At 34.9% G+C, this 22,027-nt stretch overlaps 1 protein-coding gene across 2 annotated transcripts in view; it reads right to left on the reverse strand.

Annotated features, from left to right (window-relative positions):
• The window catches only part of GPC5 (glypican 5), a 1,399,440-nt gene that overhangs the window by 376,266 nt on the left and 1,001,147 nt on the right, over positions 1-22,027 (reverse strand). Inside the window, exon 8 of one of the 2 annotated variants that reach the window (XM_032314683.1) lies at positions 13,231-13,267. The exons of the other annotated variant lie outside the window; for it this stretch is intronic. Coding sequence (XP_032170574.1) covers positions 13,266-13,267 — 2 coding nt within the window. The 3' untranslated portion in view covers positions 13,231-13,265. Of the gene's footprint in view, positions 1-13,230; positions 13,268-22,027 lie in introns of those variants that run through there. 2 annotated transcript variants of the gene reach the window in all.

Consider the following 22,027-nt stretch of genomic DNA (forward strand, 5'->3'; position numbering starts at 1 on the left):
TTCAAAGACATTTCAAGTTACCTCAATGTTTTTCCTAAGTTTCAAATTAAAGTGGCAATCAATAAGATTTAATTTTTATACTCAAAATTACCAGTGAATCAATTGATTCTGAAATAGCAGTGGTTACCCTCTTCTGGCAGTTTACCTTTACCATTAAATTTAGAGGGCAAATGACTTACTGCACAGCTAAATCATATTGAAATACATTCTTGGGCCAGGTTTCCCCCCAGTTTGTGGCTTGAAATTAGTAATTTTCTTCATATTCATGCTAAACCAGGCCTTATGAATCAAATTTGAGAAAAATCTAGTAATTTAGCCTTATTGAAGTAATGTATTTGAAGACTTGAAGATCTTAGCAGGAGCCATTTGTTCTGGTGGAAGTGACTGCAACAAGTTATGTTGAAGATAACAGTATTGAGATAACCAGTTTATAAACTGAGCGGTTTTCTCCCCCTCAAGCAAAATCACAGAAGAGCTGTGATTAATTGCTGTCTCTACCTCCTTCCCCACTACCCATTTTCTTTGCATCTAGCTTACCACTCAAATAATTTTGCTCTTTCCAAGCTCTCCAGCGACCTCCATGTTCTGAATCATCAGTTCTTAGTCCCCATTTTAATTGCCCCCTCTACAGCGTTCAACATGACTGACTCTTTCCTCCTTGAATCATACTTTACTACTGACTTCTATATCGTATCTCCTGACTTTGTCTCATTTTGCTGACTCTCCCTCTTCCAGTGGACCTGTAAATGTGATAGTTCCCTGTCTTAACCTGCCAAGCTCTCTAACAAAACCATAAACAGAGTGGCTTAAACAACAATCATTCATTTCTCATAATTCTGGATCTGGAAGGTCCCAGATAAGAGTGCCAGTGTGGCGGAGTTCTGGTGAGAGCCCTCTTCCTAGTTTTCCTCACATGAGAGAGACAGAGCCCTCTTCCTAGTTTTCCTCACATAGTAGAGAGAGGGAAAGAGGTGAGAGAGAGGGCTCTTCTTTCTTATAAAGGCACTCATTTCATCATGAAGGCTCTGCCCTCATGACATAATTACCTCCTCAAGGATCCACTTTCAAATGCCATCAGGTTAATTACTCAAAATGTGAATTTAGGGAGGTGGAGTTTACAAACATTAAGTCCATACATGTCATGCTCTGGGGTCTCTTTATTTTCTCTGCTAGCATTGTCTTTTCACACAATTTCCAGGGATCTTTATGTTTAAAAGTTTACTCTAAACTTTTAAGTCTAGTCCTGACCATTTACTTAACTCCAGAAATATATACCTAATTAACTTAAATGTAACAAAGCCAAACAGATCTCTGGGTATGTTCATCCCACTGTCCCTTACACATACTTTTGCATCTCATTCACAAGTACATTCATATATCCAGGTACTCAAGCCAAAAGCATAATAATTACACCTACTAAAAATAGAAATGTCATATGATATGGTAATTCCACCACTAGATACTTACCCAAAGAAAACAATAGTTCAAAAAGATATATGCACAGCTAGGTTTACTGCAACATTATTTAAAATAGCTTAGATATGGGAACAACTCAAATATCCATTAATAGATAAATGGATAAAGGAGATATAATATTACTTAGTCATAAAAGAAAGGATGAGATCTTGCCTTTTGCAACAATGTAGATGCATCTAGAGGGTACTCTACTAAGTGAAATTAGTCAGAGAAAGACCCCGTATGTTTTCAGTCATATGTGGAATTTAAAAAACAAATGGATAAACAAAGAAACAAATAGACCCTTAAATATAAAGAACAAACTGATCATCTTCAGAGAGGAGATATGTGAGGGGTAGGGCAAAAGATGGTGACCATCGTTATTGCTGGTGAGCATTAATAGGTAGGATCGTTTAATCAATATGTTGTACACCTGAAACTCTATCACATTGCAGGATAATTATACCTCAATTTATAATTTTTTTAATTTTATTTATTTGAGAGAGAGAGAGACAGAGTGAGAGAGCATGATAGGGAAGGTCAGAGGGAGAAGCAGACTCCCCTTAGAGCTGGGAGCCCAATGTGGAACTTGATCCCCGGACTCCAGGATCATGACCTGAGCAGAAGGCAGTTGCTTAACCAACTGAGCCACCCAGGCGCCCCTATACCTCAATTTTAAAAGTTACCTTTAATTCCTAGATTGCCATGATGTTTCATATGCAGCGTATCAAGTTGTCTTAGCAATTCTAAATCCAAATACATTCCAAATCTCTACGTCTGCAGTTACTGTCTTCCCTTCTGATCTCCAGTCTCCCAACAGCTGTAGTCTCCTGACTGGTCTTACTGTTCTTTCCTAGTATTCATCTTCAAATATCTAAAAAGTAATGGCTAATATCCAAAATATCTACAGTTATGTCTAAAAGGCCTAATTAGATCATTTGAGTCCCCTCTTTGACACCCTCCTTTGTCTTCCTATTTACACTTTAAATAAAAGCTGATACTCTACTCTGGCCAGTAAGGCTCATGTGATCAAGCCCCTGCTCTTTCTTATATTTCCCATTGTACACAGCCTTTGCTCACATGGGATTTATTTCTGTTCTTCAAATATATCAAATCACATTCTTGTTTTGGGGTCTTCACACCAGCTATAGAGCTAACCAGTGCCTGGAACACTCTGACCCCAGATTAGGACATAGCATAATTTTCATAGCACTCAATTCTCAGAATATCGTTCTTTTTGAGGGTGTCTTCACTGACTGCTAAGTCTAAAACTGGCCTTTGGTCAACAACTATATATATTTTTTAGTCTTTCATTATCTTCCTTATGCTATTAATCATCTGTCATTTTTTTATACATTTGGTGTGTTTGTTGTGCCAATTTATATAATCCCAGTCTTGGAACGTGGCCTGGACCATGATATATACACACACACACAAATGCTGACTACAGAAACAAATGAAGGTATATTATATTTTTACTGGAAAATAGAAAGTGAAATTTTGTGCGTGTTTTTTACAGTGACACTTAGGCGGGAGAACAAACTGATCATCTTCAGAGAGGAGATATGTGAGGGGTAGGGCAAAAGATGGTGACCACCGTTATTGCTGGTGAGCATTAATAGGTAGGATCGTTTAATCAATATGTTGTACACCTGAAACTCTAACACACTGCATGATAATTATACCTCAATTTATAATTTTTTTTTAAATTTTATTTGTTTGAGAGAGAGACAGAGTGAGAGAGCATGAGAGGGAAGGTCAGAGGGATGTTTATATAATAAACATTGGGATGTTTATGTAATAAACATTGGGATGTTTATGTAATAAACATTGGGATGTTTATATAATAAAGGAAATGTGGGAAATGAGATGTTAAAATTTGGGTAAGGGTAATGATGAGCGATAGAGCGTGCAATTAGTAAAGAAGCGCTCAGTAATTGACATTGGAAAGAACAATGTACATTTCTTCATGGGACTAAGAAAGAGGTATATAAGGAAGAGTTTCAATACAAAGGAGTATATTTCTCCACTTGTGGGATCAGAGCAAATTCCCAGCAGGAGAATCTAGAGCCAGAAGTTCTCCCTACTCTCTTGCCATGCTCCCTGTTAGAGAGCTAACAGTCCAGCCTCAAAGAGGGAACAAGGAAGAGAGAAAACATCAAAGAACTCTCTGCTCCGGAGAAACACCAACCTTATGTTTTACAGAAGTCTGTCTGGAGATTTAATGAAATCTGCTGGCTGAAGTCTGTTATGATTCCCACCAGACAGACATTTAGAAACATTCTCTTTCTGCCCTTGTACCTATATGAGAGTTTCCTTGTTATCATACAATTAACAACTGTCATCCAAAGTATCTTTAATGCTTTTATTTCCAATTCTGATTATTCTTTATCAAATGTATACACACTTTTCAAACTGTCTACTTCTGATTCATTTTGTTGCTCCCTGTTTCCTCCCTGTATTAAAAGCAATCTTCAAGAAGCAATCCATATACTCACTTGATTCACTAAGAATGTGACATTTTTCTTTGAAGCCCTAGTTTATCGTTCAGAGTACTGTGGTAAATCAAAACCCCTTCCACTTTGTAGTTTCCATTGAAAAGATACTAGTGATTAAAAAAAGAATTGGGGCACCAGTGGTACAGGTAAGCAATGGACTCGTCGTTTCCACTCAGGTCATCATCTCAGGGATCAGAGATCATGACCGTGTCTAACTGCACACTGGGCATGGAGCCTGCTTAAGATTCTCTTCCCCTCTGCCCCTCCCCTGACACACGCTCTCTCTCTCTCTCACACTCTCTTTCTTCAAATACATAAAAACTTTACTAAAAAAGAAAAAAAAAAAAGGAGAACTCACCAATAATTAGCAAGTAATAGGTCAAACAGAAGGCCTCCACTGAAATGTTTGAAAAAAATAGATGGAAGGCTTTTGAAACTGTACAGAATTAATCACAGTAATGCAACATCAGATGGAACAGTCTCCCAGTCATAACTGCCTTAACAGCATTTGCATTTAAAGATAGTATAAAATTGAATGTACAAACTTGTTTCTCTTAGTTGACAAGCCCCATTAAACCTTCCTTCATTTTTCAATATGCTTAGAAAATCAGCATAGATAATTATTTGCAGAAAAGAAGGGACTTAAAAAGTTTTCAGTGTTACTCATTCCCATTCTTCTTGTGTTGAGATAACTCTTGCCCCTTATCTGCTTTGGAACCTTGTATTTAACTCACAAAACTTTATATATAAAAATGAAAATGGCCATCACTGATATCTGCCTGGAGACTCTGATCAAGAAGTCCAAAGCAAATACAGGTTTGCCTCCATAGCTGCTTTTAGCTCCAGATGAATGAACAGTCAAAATACAATAACCAATCTATCACTTTCCTTCTCTTTGCTCTTCTGACGAGCTCTCAGTGGAAAGAACTGATATAACTACAGACTAGAAGTGGCAGAGGAAAGTTTAGTCTGACTTTAGAGAAAGGGCTAACAAACTTCTTACTCTTTGGGTTATATATGGGGGTATGAGATGTGTATAAATGCATATACAATATTAAATTTCATTTCTAAAATAGTCAGTGTCTTAATACTAGATATGTTCAAAGGAAATTACTAGGATACTGCTTCACCTTGTGAAATTCTGAACAAGAGGTTCCAGAATCATCTAAGGATACATATTTCTCCCTACAAAAACTGCATTGTCTATATATATATTTTTAAGATTTTATTTAATTGAAAGAGACAGAGGCAGCACAAGTGGGGTGAGGGGCAGAGGTAGAGGTGTGCAGCTCGATTCCAGGACCCCAATATCAAGACCCAAGCTGAAGTCAGATACTTAACTGACTAAGCCACCAAGGGACTTCTGTCTGTAAGTTTTTATAGGTTTATTATAACTACTACTTATCAAGTAATTTAAAAACCTACCATTTATCAAGTAATGTTTTACATAGGTCATCACATTCAATTTCCCATAATACCTCAGAAAGATAGATATCATTATGAAGATTTTATAGATGTGGAAACTAATGGTCATAAAAATAAGATAAATGGCCTACGTTTTCATGTCAAGTTAGTCTTCTATTTTTTTTAAGATTTTATTTATTTATTTGATAGAGAAAGACACAGCGAGAGAGGGAACACAAGCAGGGAGAGTGGGAGAGGGAGAAGTAGGTTCCCCACTGAGCAGATAGCCTGATATGGGGTTCAATCCCAGGAACCTGAATTTATGACCTGAGCTGAGGGCAGACGCTTAATGCCTGAGCCATCCAGGCACCCGCATGTCAAGTTAGTCTTAAATCCAATCTGACTGATGCTAATATTTATTTATTTTTATTATTATTATTTATTTTATTTTATTTTATTTTATTTTATTTTATTTTATTTTATTTTTTATTTTTTAGATTCACTAACCCTACTACTCTGGTTTCCTGAATATTGTATTGCTACCTATATGTATCACCTTCTAGTGTTTTTGTTTGTTTGTTTGTTTAATGACACTAATCTGTTTTTTTTTAATTAACATATAATGTATTACTTGCCCCAGGGATACAGGTCTTGAATCATCAGGCTTACACATCTCACAGCACTCACCATAGCATAAATCCTCCCCAATGTCCATAAGCCAGTCACCCTATATTTATTATTTTAATTATAACACTATACTGATAAGGCTTTGATTGTCAACTATTCTCCACTGTCACCTAATATTTAATTTCTTCACAAGGTTGTGGACAGTTTAACAGTTTTAAGTGATATAATTGGCATATGGAAGGCTCATACCCCAAAATGATATAATATTTTCATTATGCTTAGATCTCCAATTTTGTTAAAAATAGACCCTTTTGTTCTAACAAATGTGCACTTATATATCTAAAAATTACATGAAACATGTTACTGTAATGACATCTTACCTACGTTTCAAAATTTACACAAAGTAGAAAATTAAACAAGATAATATAAACTATATTACTATATTACCATATAACTATATTATATATATTATATATTACTATATAAACTATATTACCTTAAAAAATAAATTTTATTTCCTTTGGTACATTACCATTTTGTTTTATTGAGAGAAAAATATTCCTAAATACTTTTAAGGTTTTGGCTTCTTTTTTATAAGATTTAATTTGAGAAAGAGAATGAGAACAAGGGGGAGGGGCAGAGGGAGAGGGAAGAAGAAAATGCTCAGACTTCCCACTAAGCTTGGAGCCTAATGTGGGGTTTGATTCCAAGACCCTGAGATCATGACCTGAGCCAAGTTAGATGCTTAACTGACTGAGTCACCCAGGTGCCCTTGGTTTATTTTTTAATAGCACACGATGATTTAGAAGTCTGGTTCTAAGGTTGGTTTATTTTGCTCTTCAGCTTTAATAACCATCATAACTGAAAGTGGTACTTTACAAAAGTTTTAATTCTAATAAAAAATTGACTTGTAGATTATACTGAATAAATACTGATACAAAGGATTTAGAGATATAGCTGGTTGATTTCCATCTTCCCTGATAATAGTTTTTCTTAGAAACTAATGACTTAGTATTTATTTGGGAAATCAAGAAATTTGTGATTCTCAAACAGTTGAGAAAAGTTTGCTTCCATGTATCTGAACTGTGGAAATCCAATAATTTTTGTTTTGACAAAAACAGTTTTTGTCAAAAAATTTCCAGATATTTTCTACTTAATAAGAGTTACATACTGAAGAAGATCTTTGTCAAATATCAATAAAATGGGACTTCTGCTATAAAGCAATAAATAAAGTAAGTGTATATTCTGATATTCTAAGCTAGGTGAGTATCACTATGATTGTCTTTAAAATACCAGCTTATTTGAAACACTGGTCGTGTTTTCATTTTTTATTTTATTTTTTATTTGTCATGTTTATTTTAAAAATGTGTTACTTATTTTTTAAGTTAACAACTCTCTAGAGTTTATTGCCAGAAAGCAACTGATATTTAGCTACAAAAGATTTTATTAAAAACTGAGATTTATTATAAACTATTATTAAATTTTTCTTATACATTTTGAAGAAGGCCTCGTTTTAATAAAATTAACTGCATCAATGACATCTTGTAATACTTTATGCACTTGTGGTTTTGAGTCCTCATCACAATCATGTGCCAATGAATGGTATAATAGATGAGATTCACTCTTGTGTTGCCCCTCTAATTTTCATCAGTGATTACATTTGCATTGTTTTCCCATAAAACACTGTTTTTTGAAAGAAACCATTTATTTTTTGAGAAACTTATCCTATCTATTATGCTTTCTTCATGCCTCTGGGGGAAAACAAGTGCATATATTACCACACTGAGAAACAGAATTTAGTAAATATTGTAAGTTGAGATGTGTTAGAAACATCTGTTCTTTTACCAGCTTTAGCGAATTCCTCCCACACTAAATACCTTTATCCTAATAGTCCTTCTTCAAAATTGCAACAGCATTAAGAAAAGAAGATGATGGCATAGTAGGAGGACACTAAGCTTGTCTTGTCCTATAAACACAACTAGGTAATTATCAAATCATCCTAAATACCCCATAAATCAGCCCAAAGACTGACAAAAAACAAACTCTACAACAGAAGGGAAAGAAGAGGCCACATTGAAGAAGGTACAAAGAAGGCAGCAAGTGCAGAGAAGTGGTTTAGGGGAGAAAATAAATTGCAGGCACTGAGGGGTCAGGAGGGCTATCACTGTGGAGAAGGGCAAAAGAAGAATTTACAGGAGAATGCACATGAAGAATGTTTCGCCAAAACCATTGGCTTGGAAAACAAGAGGAGCTGAATTTCATGAGTTCTGGCCATCAGCAATAACTGAAGCCTTGAGTTTTAAATGTCAGCAGGCTTGGCTAGGACAGAGTCATGAAGGCACTGCCCTGCTCTGGAAAGAGGGCAGACAAAACAACCTGGGGGTAGAGAGCATAGAAACAGTGATCCGATGAATTCCTGGAACACACAGTGGTGAGATTATTCACTCTTTTCTGAGCACATCCCTGGAGAGCCAGTGTCCACAGAGACACCTCTCTGGGAACAAAGTTGCTAGCTGGCAACATTTTTGTCCCTCGCCCCTTAGCATAAACACAGAGCCACCTTTAGGAAGCAGTTCAGTGCAGACACTGGCTCCCTAATTGTGACACAAAGCCCCAATGCCTCTGCTCTGGCAGAACTTCCACTCTCAGCCAAGCTTGCCTCAAACCTATCATGGCAGGCCCCTGCCCCCAAAGACCAGCACAAACCACTGCCCAAACCACATCTCCCAAACAGGGAGTTCTACAGGGTCTCAGTTCTGGTGGAGTTTGTGTAAGGTCTCATTTTACAAGCAGACCAGAGCACACTTAGTTAAAACTCACCACATTCACACCAAGGATGAAATACTGTCCACAGCAGGCAAGGAGAGCTTCTGCAGACAACTAGCCTGAAGGACAATGTGGCCAAAACACAGCAGCAGAGTGTCTGCAGCATATACCAGAGACAATCCTACAAGTATTACTTAGTTATTTAGTTACTTAAGGGCACTACATGCCCTTCTTCATAAGGCTATTACTTCAGGAGCAGGAGACATAACTGGCTTTTCTAACACACAGGAGAGGACAAGAGACTTAGAGAAAATGCCAAGGCAGAAGAATTTATCCCAATGAAAGAATAAAATAAAGCCACAGCCAGAAATCAATGTGAAACAGACATAAGTAACATGCTTGATGGAGAATTTAAAGCAACAATCATAAGGATATTCACTGGGCTTGAGAAAAGAAGACATCCGTGAGACCCTTACCACAGAGACAAAAGAATCACAGATGAAGAACGCCATAAACAAGATTGGAAACAGGCTTGAAAGAATGAATAGCAGGCTGGAAGAAGCAGAGAAATGGATTAGTAATATAGATGACAAAATAATGGAAAATAATGAAGAAAACAACAGAGAAAAAGAAGAAATATGGAACACAAGAATAGACTTAGGGAACTCTGACTCCATCAAACATATTGACATTTATTATGTTACAGGAGTCCCAGCAGAAGAGGAGAGAGAAAAGGGAGCTGAAAATTTATTTCAAGAAATAATAGCAAAAACTTCTCTAATCTGCAGAAGGAAACATATCCAGATCCAGGAGGTACAGAGGACCCCCATAAAAATCAACTAAAGCAGGTCAAATTCAAGACATATTGTAATTAAATTTGCAAAATAGAGTGATATAAGGAAAATCTTAAAAGCAAGACAGTAGAAGTCCTTAACTTGCAAGGGGAAACCCATAAAGCTAGCTGGAGATTTCTCAACCAAAACTTGGCAAGCCAGAAGCAAGTAGCATGATATATTCAAAGTGCTGAGTGGGACAAACCTGCAGCCAAGAGAACTCTATCCACCAAGGCTATCATTCAGAATAGATGGAGAGATAAACAGTCTCTCAGACAAGCAAAACTAAAGAAATTCATGGCCAATATACCAACCCTGCACAAAATATTACAAGGGACACTTTGAGTGGAGAGACCAAAAGTGACAAAGATAAGAAAGGATCAGAAAAAATCTCCAGCAACAATGACAAACCAAGTAACAAAATGGCAATAAATATATATCTATCAATAAGTATTCTGAATGTAGGTGGATTAAACACTCCAATCAAAAGACAGGGTGGTAGAATGGATTTAAAAACAAAACAAAACAACAACGATATGCTGCTTACAAGAGACTCATTTTAGACCTGAAGACACCTGCAGCTTGAAAGTGAGGGGTGTAGAATCATTTATCATATGAACAGATGTCAAAAGAAAGTTGAAATAGCAGTACTTAACAACAGAAAAACCAGACTTTGTTGTTCTTTTTTTTGCATTTATCCTTCCTTGGTATCAGGGTAATATTAGCCACATAGAATGACTTTAAATGTGCCCCCTCTATTCCGTTATTTGTAAGACTTTGATAAAGATTGTCTTTGTTTGTTTGTTTGTTTGTTTGTTTGATAGAATTCACCAATGAAATCATTTATTCTTGGACTTTTCTATGCTGGTAGATTTGATTCCTAATTCAACTTTCTTCTTTTTATTGGTCTAAGATTTCTTATTTCTTGGATTCAAGATTCATGATTCAATCTCAGCAACTTGTGCATTTTTAGGAATTATCTTGTTTTCCTAGGTTATCTGATTTGTTATTATATAATTATTTATGGTAATGCTATCCACACTATATATTTCTATGGTGTCTGTTGTATTCCATTTACTGTTTTGGTTTTTGAGTCTTCTCTCTTTTTTCTTCAGTTAAGGTAATTAAAGCATTGCCAATTTTATTTTTTTGGAAAAATTGGTCATTACCTTCAATGTTGTGTTATTTATTCTGGTCTCTATTTCTGATACTTCTTTGTTATTCCCATTCTCTGCTAAATTTCATCGGTTTCTTCTTTTACTAGTTCCTTGTAATATCATTTATTTGAAATTATTTTCTTAATACAAGAATTTATAGCATAAATTTCACTCTAAGATCTGCTATCCATTGGTTTTTAGAATATTGTATTTTATTTTGTTTTTATTTTGAGACACATTTTGATTTGCCATTTGATTTGTCCATTGTGCAGTATTATGCAGTATTATTTAGTTTAATATTTACATATTAATTATTTAATATTTCTATTGTAGATTTCCCACCTTTGTTTTATTGTTGATCTTTAGTTTTGTACCATTCTGGTTAGAAAACATATTTAGTCAGATTTCAGTCTTCCAGAATATGTAATATTTATTATGTCCCTTTTTACCAGGGGATTCTTCTGTGTGTACTTGAGGAAAATGTATATTCTATTCTTCTTGGATGGAATGTTTTATATAAATCTTTTAGAACCATGTATTCTGAAGCATGTATCAGTTAAAAAAGTGCTCTTACTGATTTTTGCTGGATAATGAAATTTGTTGATAATGTAAAAAATAAAAGAAGTAAAATTTAAAATTATTTTCCATCCACTAGACAGAAATCACAAAGTCAAATAAGTGTACACTACAAAGATAGAAACCACATGGGTTAGAAATAAAAATTCTGTATGTGGCACAATAAATAAATAAATAAATAAATAAATAAATAGCTTTAAAGTGAAAAAAAAATCCAGTAGCATAATCTGTATCTTTTAAGAATATTCACTGACAAAAAAAATCATTTCAGCCATTTTTATTCTAGAAGAAAGGAGGTGTTTACTCTTGAGGTTCCAAGTGCTTCATTGGGTCTACAAACTTGAATTTTTTAAGTTTCATTTAAAAATTTGACCGTTAAAAAATACTTCCTGGACGACTGGGTGGCTCAGTGGGTTAAAGCCTCTGCCTTTGGCTCAGGTCATGATCCCAGGGTCCTGGGATCGAGGCCCACATCAGGCTCTCTGCTCAGCTGGGAGCCTGCTTCCTCCTCTCTCTCTGCCTGCTTCTCTGCCTACTTGTGATCTCCGTCTGTCAAATAAATAAATAAAATCTTTAAAAAAAAAATACTTCCTAAAGTCTAATAAATACCTACAATATAGACTCAAGTGTATTTTATTCATAATTAATTTTTAGAACAATAACATAGTAATTACTGCTACTGTTTGAACAGTAACATAGTTTTGTATAGATCTCAGTATAATCTTTCCTATACAATGCATATTTTTAAAAATATATAATTAATGTATCTTTTGGCAGAAAACTTTTAGTTTTTAGTTGTTTTTTTTTAAGATTTTATTTATTTATTTGAGAGAGAGAGAGAGAATGAGAGAGAGAAAGAGCATGAGAGGAGAGAGGTCGACTGGAGAAGCAGACTCCCTGCCAAGCAGGGAGCCCAATGTGGGACTCAATCCTAGGACTCCAGGATCATGACCTGAGCCGAAGGCAGTTGCTCAACCAGCTGAGCCACCTAGGCACACAGTTTAGTTTTTTATTAAAGATTTATTTAGTTTAGAGAGAGTGAAGGGATGAGGGGTGTGAGGCACATAGGGAAGAGAACTTCCAGCAGGCTCCTGCATGATTTTGGAGCCCAATTCAGGGCTTGATCTTAGGACCCTGAGAGCATGACCACAGCTAAAATCAAGGGTCAGATGCTTAATTGACTGAGCCACCCAGATGCCTTTATTTCTTAGTTTAAAAACAAACAAACAAAAAAATGGTACTAAAAGATGAGTTTTAGTAGCCCATGTGTGACACACACAATTAAATACCAGGCAAAGCTCACAGGGATCCTTCAGCTAAGAGCTAGGTCTTGACACAAAGTTAATAGTTGTATGAGAACATATAATATATGGTTTTCCTAATAATATCACAGTACAAAGAACCTGAAGCTTCTTTTAGGCTTTAAGTGCTTCTTTTTATATTCACAAAAAGGAGTATGAAGAATTGTGTTACTATTACTATTTTAAGTTAAAAACATAATTGAAAAATTCCTGGTGACTTTACTTTCAGATTTTTAGAACCATTGAATTATAGTCTATTGGGATTGCAAGATGATGTTTCCTGGTTTTGTCATTATTGTACAGACAAAACGCAATACTTAATGCTTATGCTATCATCCATAAACCAGAATTTCAACTTTTTATGGCTAATACATGTTAAAAATTGCCTAGTTAATAGGGTTTATGGTATATAGTATATTTTATGGCATATAATATGTTATATTTTAAATGAATTACTAAATCTTACCTTCCTTAGAGTTTTATGTTCATATACAAAAGTATTGAAAAAAGAGCTTGGGCTTAAAAAGAGACACTATATTGTACCATTGGATACATGTACATGGATCTAACAAAAATACTACCTTCTCAAACATCTTATTCAGTCTGAAACTTCATGTCAACTTCATTGGTGCTAAGCTTCCTGTTTTGTCCTGGACAAAGAACAAAAATCTTAAAATTAGATGGGGAAAAATTGCATTCAGATCTATAATATCTTTCAAATGTTATTAATACCTAAAATACCTCCTTGGACTGTCAAAAATCTTTTCTCCTGTCTGGTAAACTAAGTTACATTTTTGCCTATTAACTGTTAGGTTATGAATTCTTTGAGGGTAAGTATTATGTATTCATTCATTCATTGCCAGGACTAAGCTTGGTAGTGTCTGGGGCGCGCACACACACACACACACACACACACACACACAAACAAACAAAAGCAAAAAGAAAAACCCACTGTTTTCTTCTTAAGTATGTAAATGTTTGGGGTTGAGTAAGTTAAAATAAATTCTTGTCATGTTTTATAATGACATTATCTCATCTTGTTTTTTTCACTGATTTTATCTTGACTTTTTTTCTAACTTATTTTGCACTTTTATCCCCCAGATTTTTGTTTACTCTAACCTTTATCATTTATATTACTAATTTTTCAGTATATATATTTTATATATATAATATATACTGATATATATACTCACTATATATTTATATAAACATATAAATTATATATATAAATATATTTATATATAATATGTGGAATAGATTTATATTTATATAAATATATGTAAAATTATATATAATATATAAATATATATTTATATATTCAGCATATTTTTAGTGTGTGTATGTGTGTGTACATATATATATACATATACATATATATACATATATACACACATATATATACACATATACATATATATGTACATATATATACACACACATATACTAAATGACCTTTGCAAAGCTTTAAACATTCTTCCCGCCAAAAACATGTGACTCCTTTCTCCCACATAGCACCATGACACCATAGTAATATGCAGATTATGGAGGGGGCAGCTGGACACCCATATCCCAAGGCATGTGACTCAGGACATGTTATTTGTCTTTCCATATATTAACATAGCACCCACTCCACAAATTTGTGGAGATTGAGATAAGGTGTCAAATACATACAGCAATGCATCGGACTAAGGTAGGCAGAAAATAAAGTGATATTACTTTCTACTCTTCTCTTTGTGTCAAATTACCTCAAGATTGTTTATCTGGGCTTGAATGGGAAACTGGAGAACAAGTCTCCTGAGCTAAGTTTCTCTAGGCTCTTTTTTGGAAATTTCAGTTTTCTCTAGAATAGCATACTTGGTAATTTTGCAGGTGACATCTGCACAGCCTGTCTATCCTACTTCCGGGTCTTCCGTTCTGGGAAATATATTCCAAACATAGTCACAGAAAGAATATATTTGATAGGATCATATATTAGAATAGTATCTCTTTTATGTAAAAGAATACATTTATAGGTGAGAAACCAATCCGCCTTAGGAGAAATAATGAGATGAGGTAGATTCTTATGAAATCCTCTGGCCTTGTTCACTTTTCATTTAGCTAATTATCTAATTTTAAGTAAATTACTATTAATACCTAGTTAACATATCTTCAAAGGACATTCATTAAAATACAATCTTTTTTCAAAACCCTCTTAGCCTGAATTAACGAAAAAGAAATAAAATTTTTATATACCTTAATAAAAAAAGACAAAAATGCTTTAGATTTTAACTAAGGCACTGGATGGTATTTATTTTGTCTAATAAATATGATAGCAGCCCATGTAAACTAACTCACCATAAACACTTTGAATTTTATTAGAAATTTACTTTTTCACCCACACTTAGACAAGAAAGGATTCCATGTTCTTCTTTGTTCAATCAGCCCTAATCACAATGTTACCCAAAGGGTTATTTCTAGAAGTTTGAACATGAACTAAATTCCTGTTGATTTCTACAATAGGAAATCAAGACCTGCTGATTCCTTTGCTCGTATCCCAGCACACAGATTCAAGTGCAGAACATACTCTCTCTGTCCCTCTGAGTCCAACATGGTCTTCTTCCCAATGACCCTTACAATACACTAGCACTGTGACCCTGCTGTTCAGGTGTTTATCCCAACATCTGTGTGGAGGACAGCTGCCAGGATTGAGCAATATGGCTTTTGGCCAGGAGGTTGGCCATAGCCATCCCACTGTCTAGTGGCCCTGTTCAATTTATGAAAAACGAAAATCTTTAATAACCATACTGCCAGTGATCAGAAGCAAAATGCATCTTTCAGAGCCAGAAGCTGTAAAGCCAATTGGCTAAACTCCACAGAAAACTGATTTTAAGTGTGTTAATTGAGCATAAATTACCGTGAATGCAGTAATGATCCATGTGAATTTTAGATGATTGACTGTATCATTAATCTCCAAAGCATGAAGAATGTGAACCAACCCCCTTCTCTTCTAGATGATTATTGAAAATACAGAAGAGTTCACTGGATATTTGCATAGTGGAAATGAGGAAGCAGCAGTACGGGAGAGAGTAAACACTCCACATCTGGATTACTACAATTCAGAAGAGCGTTCTATTGATAACTTTCTCAAAAAGTGTATCTGCTTAATGGAGCATTTATAACATAATTATTGATCAGAGATATTTTTGTCTTCATTACAAGATATATTTTACCTATTGAAATTATCAGAGAAAACCATCTTTGAAAAATTATTTGTGGCTTTGTGGTTTTCATTTAAAAATTGTGTTTGAACTTTGCAGGTCTTCCTGCAGTTTCTCTCAATTTGCCCCTGAAGTATTTAAGGTGACTTGGAAGTAGAAAAACATACATTTTCACAAAACAAAACAGGAAGAAAACAACAACAACAATAGCTAGGATCTAAGGGGTAAGCTATTCCCAGGGTAGAGCCTGCAAGACATTTCAATTAAATACAAGATAAGCGGGGGGGGGGGGGGGGGGGGGGGGGGGGGAGAATGGAGAAATATTTGAGAGTTGAGAAAAATTATAAGTAGCTCATAGTACACGTTTTGCCACTGAAAGTAGAAAAAACTTGCTTGTCCTGAAGAAGGTCAGGAGCTACTTTATTTCTTCCCACAAACTTGTTCTAACCTAGACACTCACAGCACAAACCAACCCGAGATCAGGGTACCCAGAACTTTACCTCAGGGAGACTATATCATGAGAATGTTCACTGCCCACTTCTTTTTCATTATATAACAAGCAGAACCTGGCAAAATGTAAAATGAACACAGATGAGATGCTGCCGGAGATGAGGCAGTTAGGGAAACCATACAGGTTGTGGATTGGGCTTTCTCCCTTACTCCTTTGGGGGGCGATGTCAAAGAACTAAGCATCGGAGGTGGGAGGAAATTATCTCAGGCCAAAAAGATGACATCATAGAGAACCCGCATTTCTTAGGCTAGAAGGAAAAGGAAACAATTACATTCCTTAGTACCTTAGTGTTTGTTTTTTTCTTCTTCGGAACCCCTGTCACTACCCAACATACATTACATATTTTTCAGTTTATATTCTTTGAAATGCTATCTCCATGAGGACAGGGTTTTCTCTGTCTTACTCACTACTCTATCCCAAGCACTTATAGCAGAGATTTGCATAGAGTGGACACCCAGTCATTGATGGAGGAATGAAAAATTGAATAAACAGTGTGCTGAAGACTTATGCTTCCAAGTCTCCCAGGCTCTAATTTTTATTTCCTTTTCTAGTTTTTAGCGCAACCTGTATTACTGTCAAATATTCACCACTTTTATTCATATTTTTCCCTTAAATTGTTGTTTCATTTCTAGGGCTTGACTATTTTATTGCTTTTATATAGGACATCTCTTGAGTTGGCTCACTTAACATGCTAATTATCTGCAAAGTTATAAAATTTTAAGACAGAATTAATCACCTATTTGGCACAGTGTTTAAGAACTTAAACTTCAGGGTTGTACTTCTGATTCTATCTTCTCTATTTACTGTGTGTCCTTGGCCAAGTTACCATCTCTCTGTACATGTGTTTCTTCATATGAGAAAGGATGTTACCCACTTCACCAACTTCTTTGAAGATTTCATTGTATAAAGAAAGGAAAATTAAAATCTTAAACCAAACCATTAAAAGTTTAAGGTTTTCTTTGACTTAGTTATAAAGTTTTCATTTGCACATGGTATATTTTATTTCTATAAACCCACAAAGCTATCTCAATTTAATTCTAAATAAAGATAACAACATTTTTTTTCCTTTCAAAACAATGTATAACATTTTCAATTCTCAATGGTATAACTTGTAAATAACTTTGCTTTTAGACATTCTATGAACATCACAGCAGAGATGCTATAGGTAGAGTGGGTGTGAGTTTATTCAGTGTTGTCAGAACTGGTTATGAAAACAATTGTATGCTCTTATGTGAGAAAGGATTTCATCTATTCTGCCAGCTTTTATCAATAACACATTTTCAAATAGTTTGCATGCTATAGAATGAAAAAACTGTTTTATGGAGAATATTTTGTAGATATTTTAGAATGAAAGGACTGAAGCCAAGAAATACTGAATCCATTCATTCACACATTCATTTATACATTTATCCAAACATTTGTTGAAATTCTCTAACAATATTGCTGCAAAATGGAACAAAATTTAAAAAAAAGTAAGTTGGTGAAAGGAAATAGCTTCATGGTGTCATTTAGTTTGATAAGTAGACAAAATTAAAATATACTGTTTAAGTAATAACAAAGGGGTAAACTCCGTGAACTGCAAAGACAACCTTGAATGGAGCAATTGAGGAAGTAGTCAGTCCCCCATGTAAGGAATAGAGAATAATTAGCTCAGACGGACCCAAACAAGTACTTCCTGAATAACCATTAGAAGAAAGGGCAGAGGGCGCCTGGGTGGCTCAGTGGGTTAAGCCGCTGCCTTCGGCTCAGGTCATGATCTCAGAGTCCTGGGATCGAGTCCCGCATCGGGCTCTCTGCTCAGCGGAGAACCTGCTTCCCTCTCTCTCTCTCTGCCTGCCTCTCCATCTACTTGTGATTTCTCTCTGTCAAATAAATAAATAAAATCTTTAAAAAAAAAAAAAGAAGAAGAAGAAGAAAGGGCAGAAATTATTAGGGTGAATAATGAGGCAAGAATATTCTAGACAGAGAAGACCACATGTGTAAAGCACAAAGACATGAAGATGTTTAGTTGGTTTGGGGAACACATTTTTTGGAGGGTGGCCAGGGAAGTTTGGAGAAACCAGACTGCAGATATGGGAAGGTCAGAAAGTTAACAATGATCTATATGTGAACATTTCTAGGTCCCAAATGAGATTTATTTCCTTTCAGAAATTTCAATTGATCCTGATATAGCTGTAGTGATAGAGTGAGGGAACACATTATTTTTAAACTGCAAGTAGAAATATGAACCCAAAAGTAGAGGATTCCAAATGAATCACCCAGAAGTTTTGACACAAAGAAGCGATTTCTAAGTTCCTCCTAGGTATATTATACATTTGAAGAAACACACACACACACACGCACACACAGAAAAATGAGACACTTGGAATTGCACTCTCTTAAGTGTACTTACGACCGCCAAAAAGGAGTTGCAGATGGTAGGTTAGGTTAATTGAGTCATGTTTAAACTATATTTTGGTTACCCTCAATAGTTTAGATGGGGAAAGAATGACTGAAAAAATCTAGAACTTTCTTAGTATTATCTTGTCATCAAAAACTAGTTTATAATATGTATTTTATATGCTCATTTTTTCATCTAAACTAGCTTAGTTTATCTTATTTCTAATGAACATTTTATTTTGAAACTTTAATTTCTGAAAACCACTTAATATTGTTCCTAAGAGCTTTTTGTTTCTTCACATGATTTTTTTTTTTAAAGATTTTATTTATTTATTTGACAGAGAACACAAGTAGGCAGAGAGGCAGGCAGAGAGAGAGGAGGAAGCAGGCTCCCTGCTGAGCAGAGAGCCTGATGCGGGACTCGATCCCAGGACCCTGAGATCATGACCTGAGCCGAAGGCAGCGGCTTAACCCACTGAGCCACCCAGGCGCCCTCTTCACATGATTTTTTGGAAAATTTGTGTATGTCTACAATGGCTCTACTCTTCTTAAAGTCTCAGAGACAACCTTCACTTTGCATTTCATGCGACTTTTCTGCCAAGCATTTTGCCACTACAAACAAGGTCTGATATTTAAAATTGTATTTTTAAAGTAACATACGGTAAAACTGACCTTTACTTGTGGTCTACAGTTCTATGAATTTTTTCCATGCATATATTAATGTAACCACCAACAGAGAAAAGAACACAGAATAGTTACATCACCACCCACCAAATTTCTCACATTTTATCCCACCATTTTTCACCCTTACTCCCTGGCAACCACTGATCTCTGTTCCATAACTAAAGTTTTATCTTTTTAGAGAATATAATATACAAGAAAACGTGGAATTTGCAACTTTTTATACTGGCTTCATTCACTTCAGCATAAGGCCTCAAGATCATCTGAGATGTTGTGTATACACAAAATATGTTCCTTTTCATTTCTTGGTAGTATTGTATAGTATGGACATACTATTTGCTTACTCATTCGATCACTAAAGGATATCTGGGTTGTTTACAAGTCTGGCAGTTATGAAGAGAGCTGTCATAGACATTCTTGTATAGATTTTTATATGAACATAACTTTTTATATTTCTGGGGTAAATACCAATGAGTTGGATTGCTGAGTCACATGATAAGGGACTGTTAAACTTAACAAAAAAACTACAAAATTACCTTGGAAAATGACTACCATCTGGCATTCTCTCAAGCAATTTATGAATATTTCTGTTGCTCTGTATGCTCACCAGCACTTGGTATTGTTAGAATTTTTTAAAATTTTATTTGTTCTAATAGATGTGTAGCAATATTTTATAGTTTTAATTTACATTTTCCTAATGGTTTTGATTTTGAACATCTTTTCATATGTCTGATTGTCATGTCTTCTTGGATAAAATATTTGTGTAAGTCTTTTACCCTTTACGATTTGATTTTTAGTGTTAAATTTTGAGATGTCTTGATACATTCTGGATAGAAGTCTTGTATCAGATACGTGTTTTGAACATATTTTTTATCTTTCTTTGGCCTATCTTTTCATGTGCCTAAAATCATCTTTGAGAGAACAAGGTTTTTAATTTGATGATGTTTGATTTATCTTTTTTTTCTTTGATGGGCATGTTTAGGTATAAAATCTAAGAAGTCCAACCCTAGGTCATGAAGATTTCCTTTTATGTTTTATCTGAAAGTGTTACAGTTTTCTATTTTACATGTAGATGTATAATTGATCGAGTTCATTTTTATATATGGTAGGAAGTTCAAAAGTGTTAACTTTTTTTGAATGTGGATGCCCACATATTCCAAAATCATTTGTTGAAAAGCTTATCCTTTCTTCATGGAATTGGCCTCTCATCTTTGTCAAAATATTGGCCATATTTGTGCAGCTCTATGCGGACTATCCTGTTTCTTCTATTGCTCTAAGAGCCCATCCCTTTGACAATACTGTACTGTCTTGATTACTGTAGCTTTATCACAGTTTTTGAAGTAAGAAAAATTCTCTGTTCTTTTTTAAAAATATTTTGGTTATACATGGATCTTTCTCCTTTCTATATACATTTTATTTATTTATTTTTTAAGATTTATTTATTTGAAAGAAAGCATGAGTGGGGGGGCAGAGGGAGTGGAAGAGGGAATCTGAAGCAGATTTGGTGCTGAGCATGGAGCCCAATGGCAGGCTCAATCTCATGACCTTGAGATCACGATCTGAGCCAAAAGCAAGAGTGAGCTGCCTAAACAACTACAACCCAGGCACCCCCTTCCTATATACATTTTTAAAATCAACTTGTCTGTATGAGCAAAAACAAACCAAAAAACCTGTTGAGATTTCTACTGGATTTACAATAAATCTATTAGTCATTTGAGTTGAAGAAACATTTTGTTGAGTATTCAAATACATGAACATGTTTTGTCTCTTCATTGATTTAAGTCTTCTTTGATTTGACAATGTTTTATATTTCTCAGCATTCAGTTTTTACATCTGTTATATTTAGAACTATTTTTTTTTCTAAAGATTTACTTATTTGAGAAAGAGAAAGAGCAGGGAGAGAGGCAGAGAGAGAGAGAAAGAATCCTCAAGTGGACTCCCCACTGAGTGCAGAGGCCAATACAGGACTCACTTCCAGGACCCTGAGATCATGACCTGACCCGAAATCAAGAGCTGACCGCTTAACTGACAGAGCCACCCAGGTGCCCCTAAATATCTTTCTTTTTTAGCTATTGCATGGTTTCCAATTGTTCATTGCTACTATATAGAAATGCAATTCATTATGTGTGAATCCTCTGTTCTTACAACTAAAATCTCTTAGTAGTTATGGGAGGTTTGTGTTTTGTTTTTGTTTTTGTTTTTGGAGATCCTCCAGGGTCTTCTATACAGGACACATTTTGTGTGCACATTTTGTGCCCACATGTGTGGGCAATTTTATTTCTTCCTTTTCAATTAGTATGCATTTATAGTGCACTTAAGTAAAAATAACTCTCATTTAAATATTTCCTCAAATTTATCAAAACCAGCCGAGATTTGTTATATGACTATGCTGGTTACCTAATTTATCTTTGGTATATATTTGTGATTCTTGGTTTTGAGGAATTAATATATTTCATGTAATTTGTCAAAATTTTGCATGTTTTTGAGGTATTTTCATATTATCTTTTTAATATATCTAGTGACTGTAGTGATATCCTGTCTTTCATTCTTGATACTGATAATTGGTCTTCTATCTTATCTAGTTTCATTCAACATTTATCAATTTTTTTGACTTTTTCAAACAATAGCTCTTGTTTTTATAG

This window comes from Mustela erminea, chromosome 15, assembly GCF_009829155.1.
Source record: "Mustela erminea isolate mMusErm1 chromosome 15, mMusErm1.Pri, whole genome shotgun sequence".
NCBI classification, from domain to species: domain Eukaryota; kingdom Metazoa; phylum Chordata; class Mammalia; order Carnivora; family Mustelidae; genus Mustela; species Mustela erminea.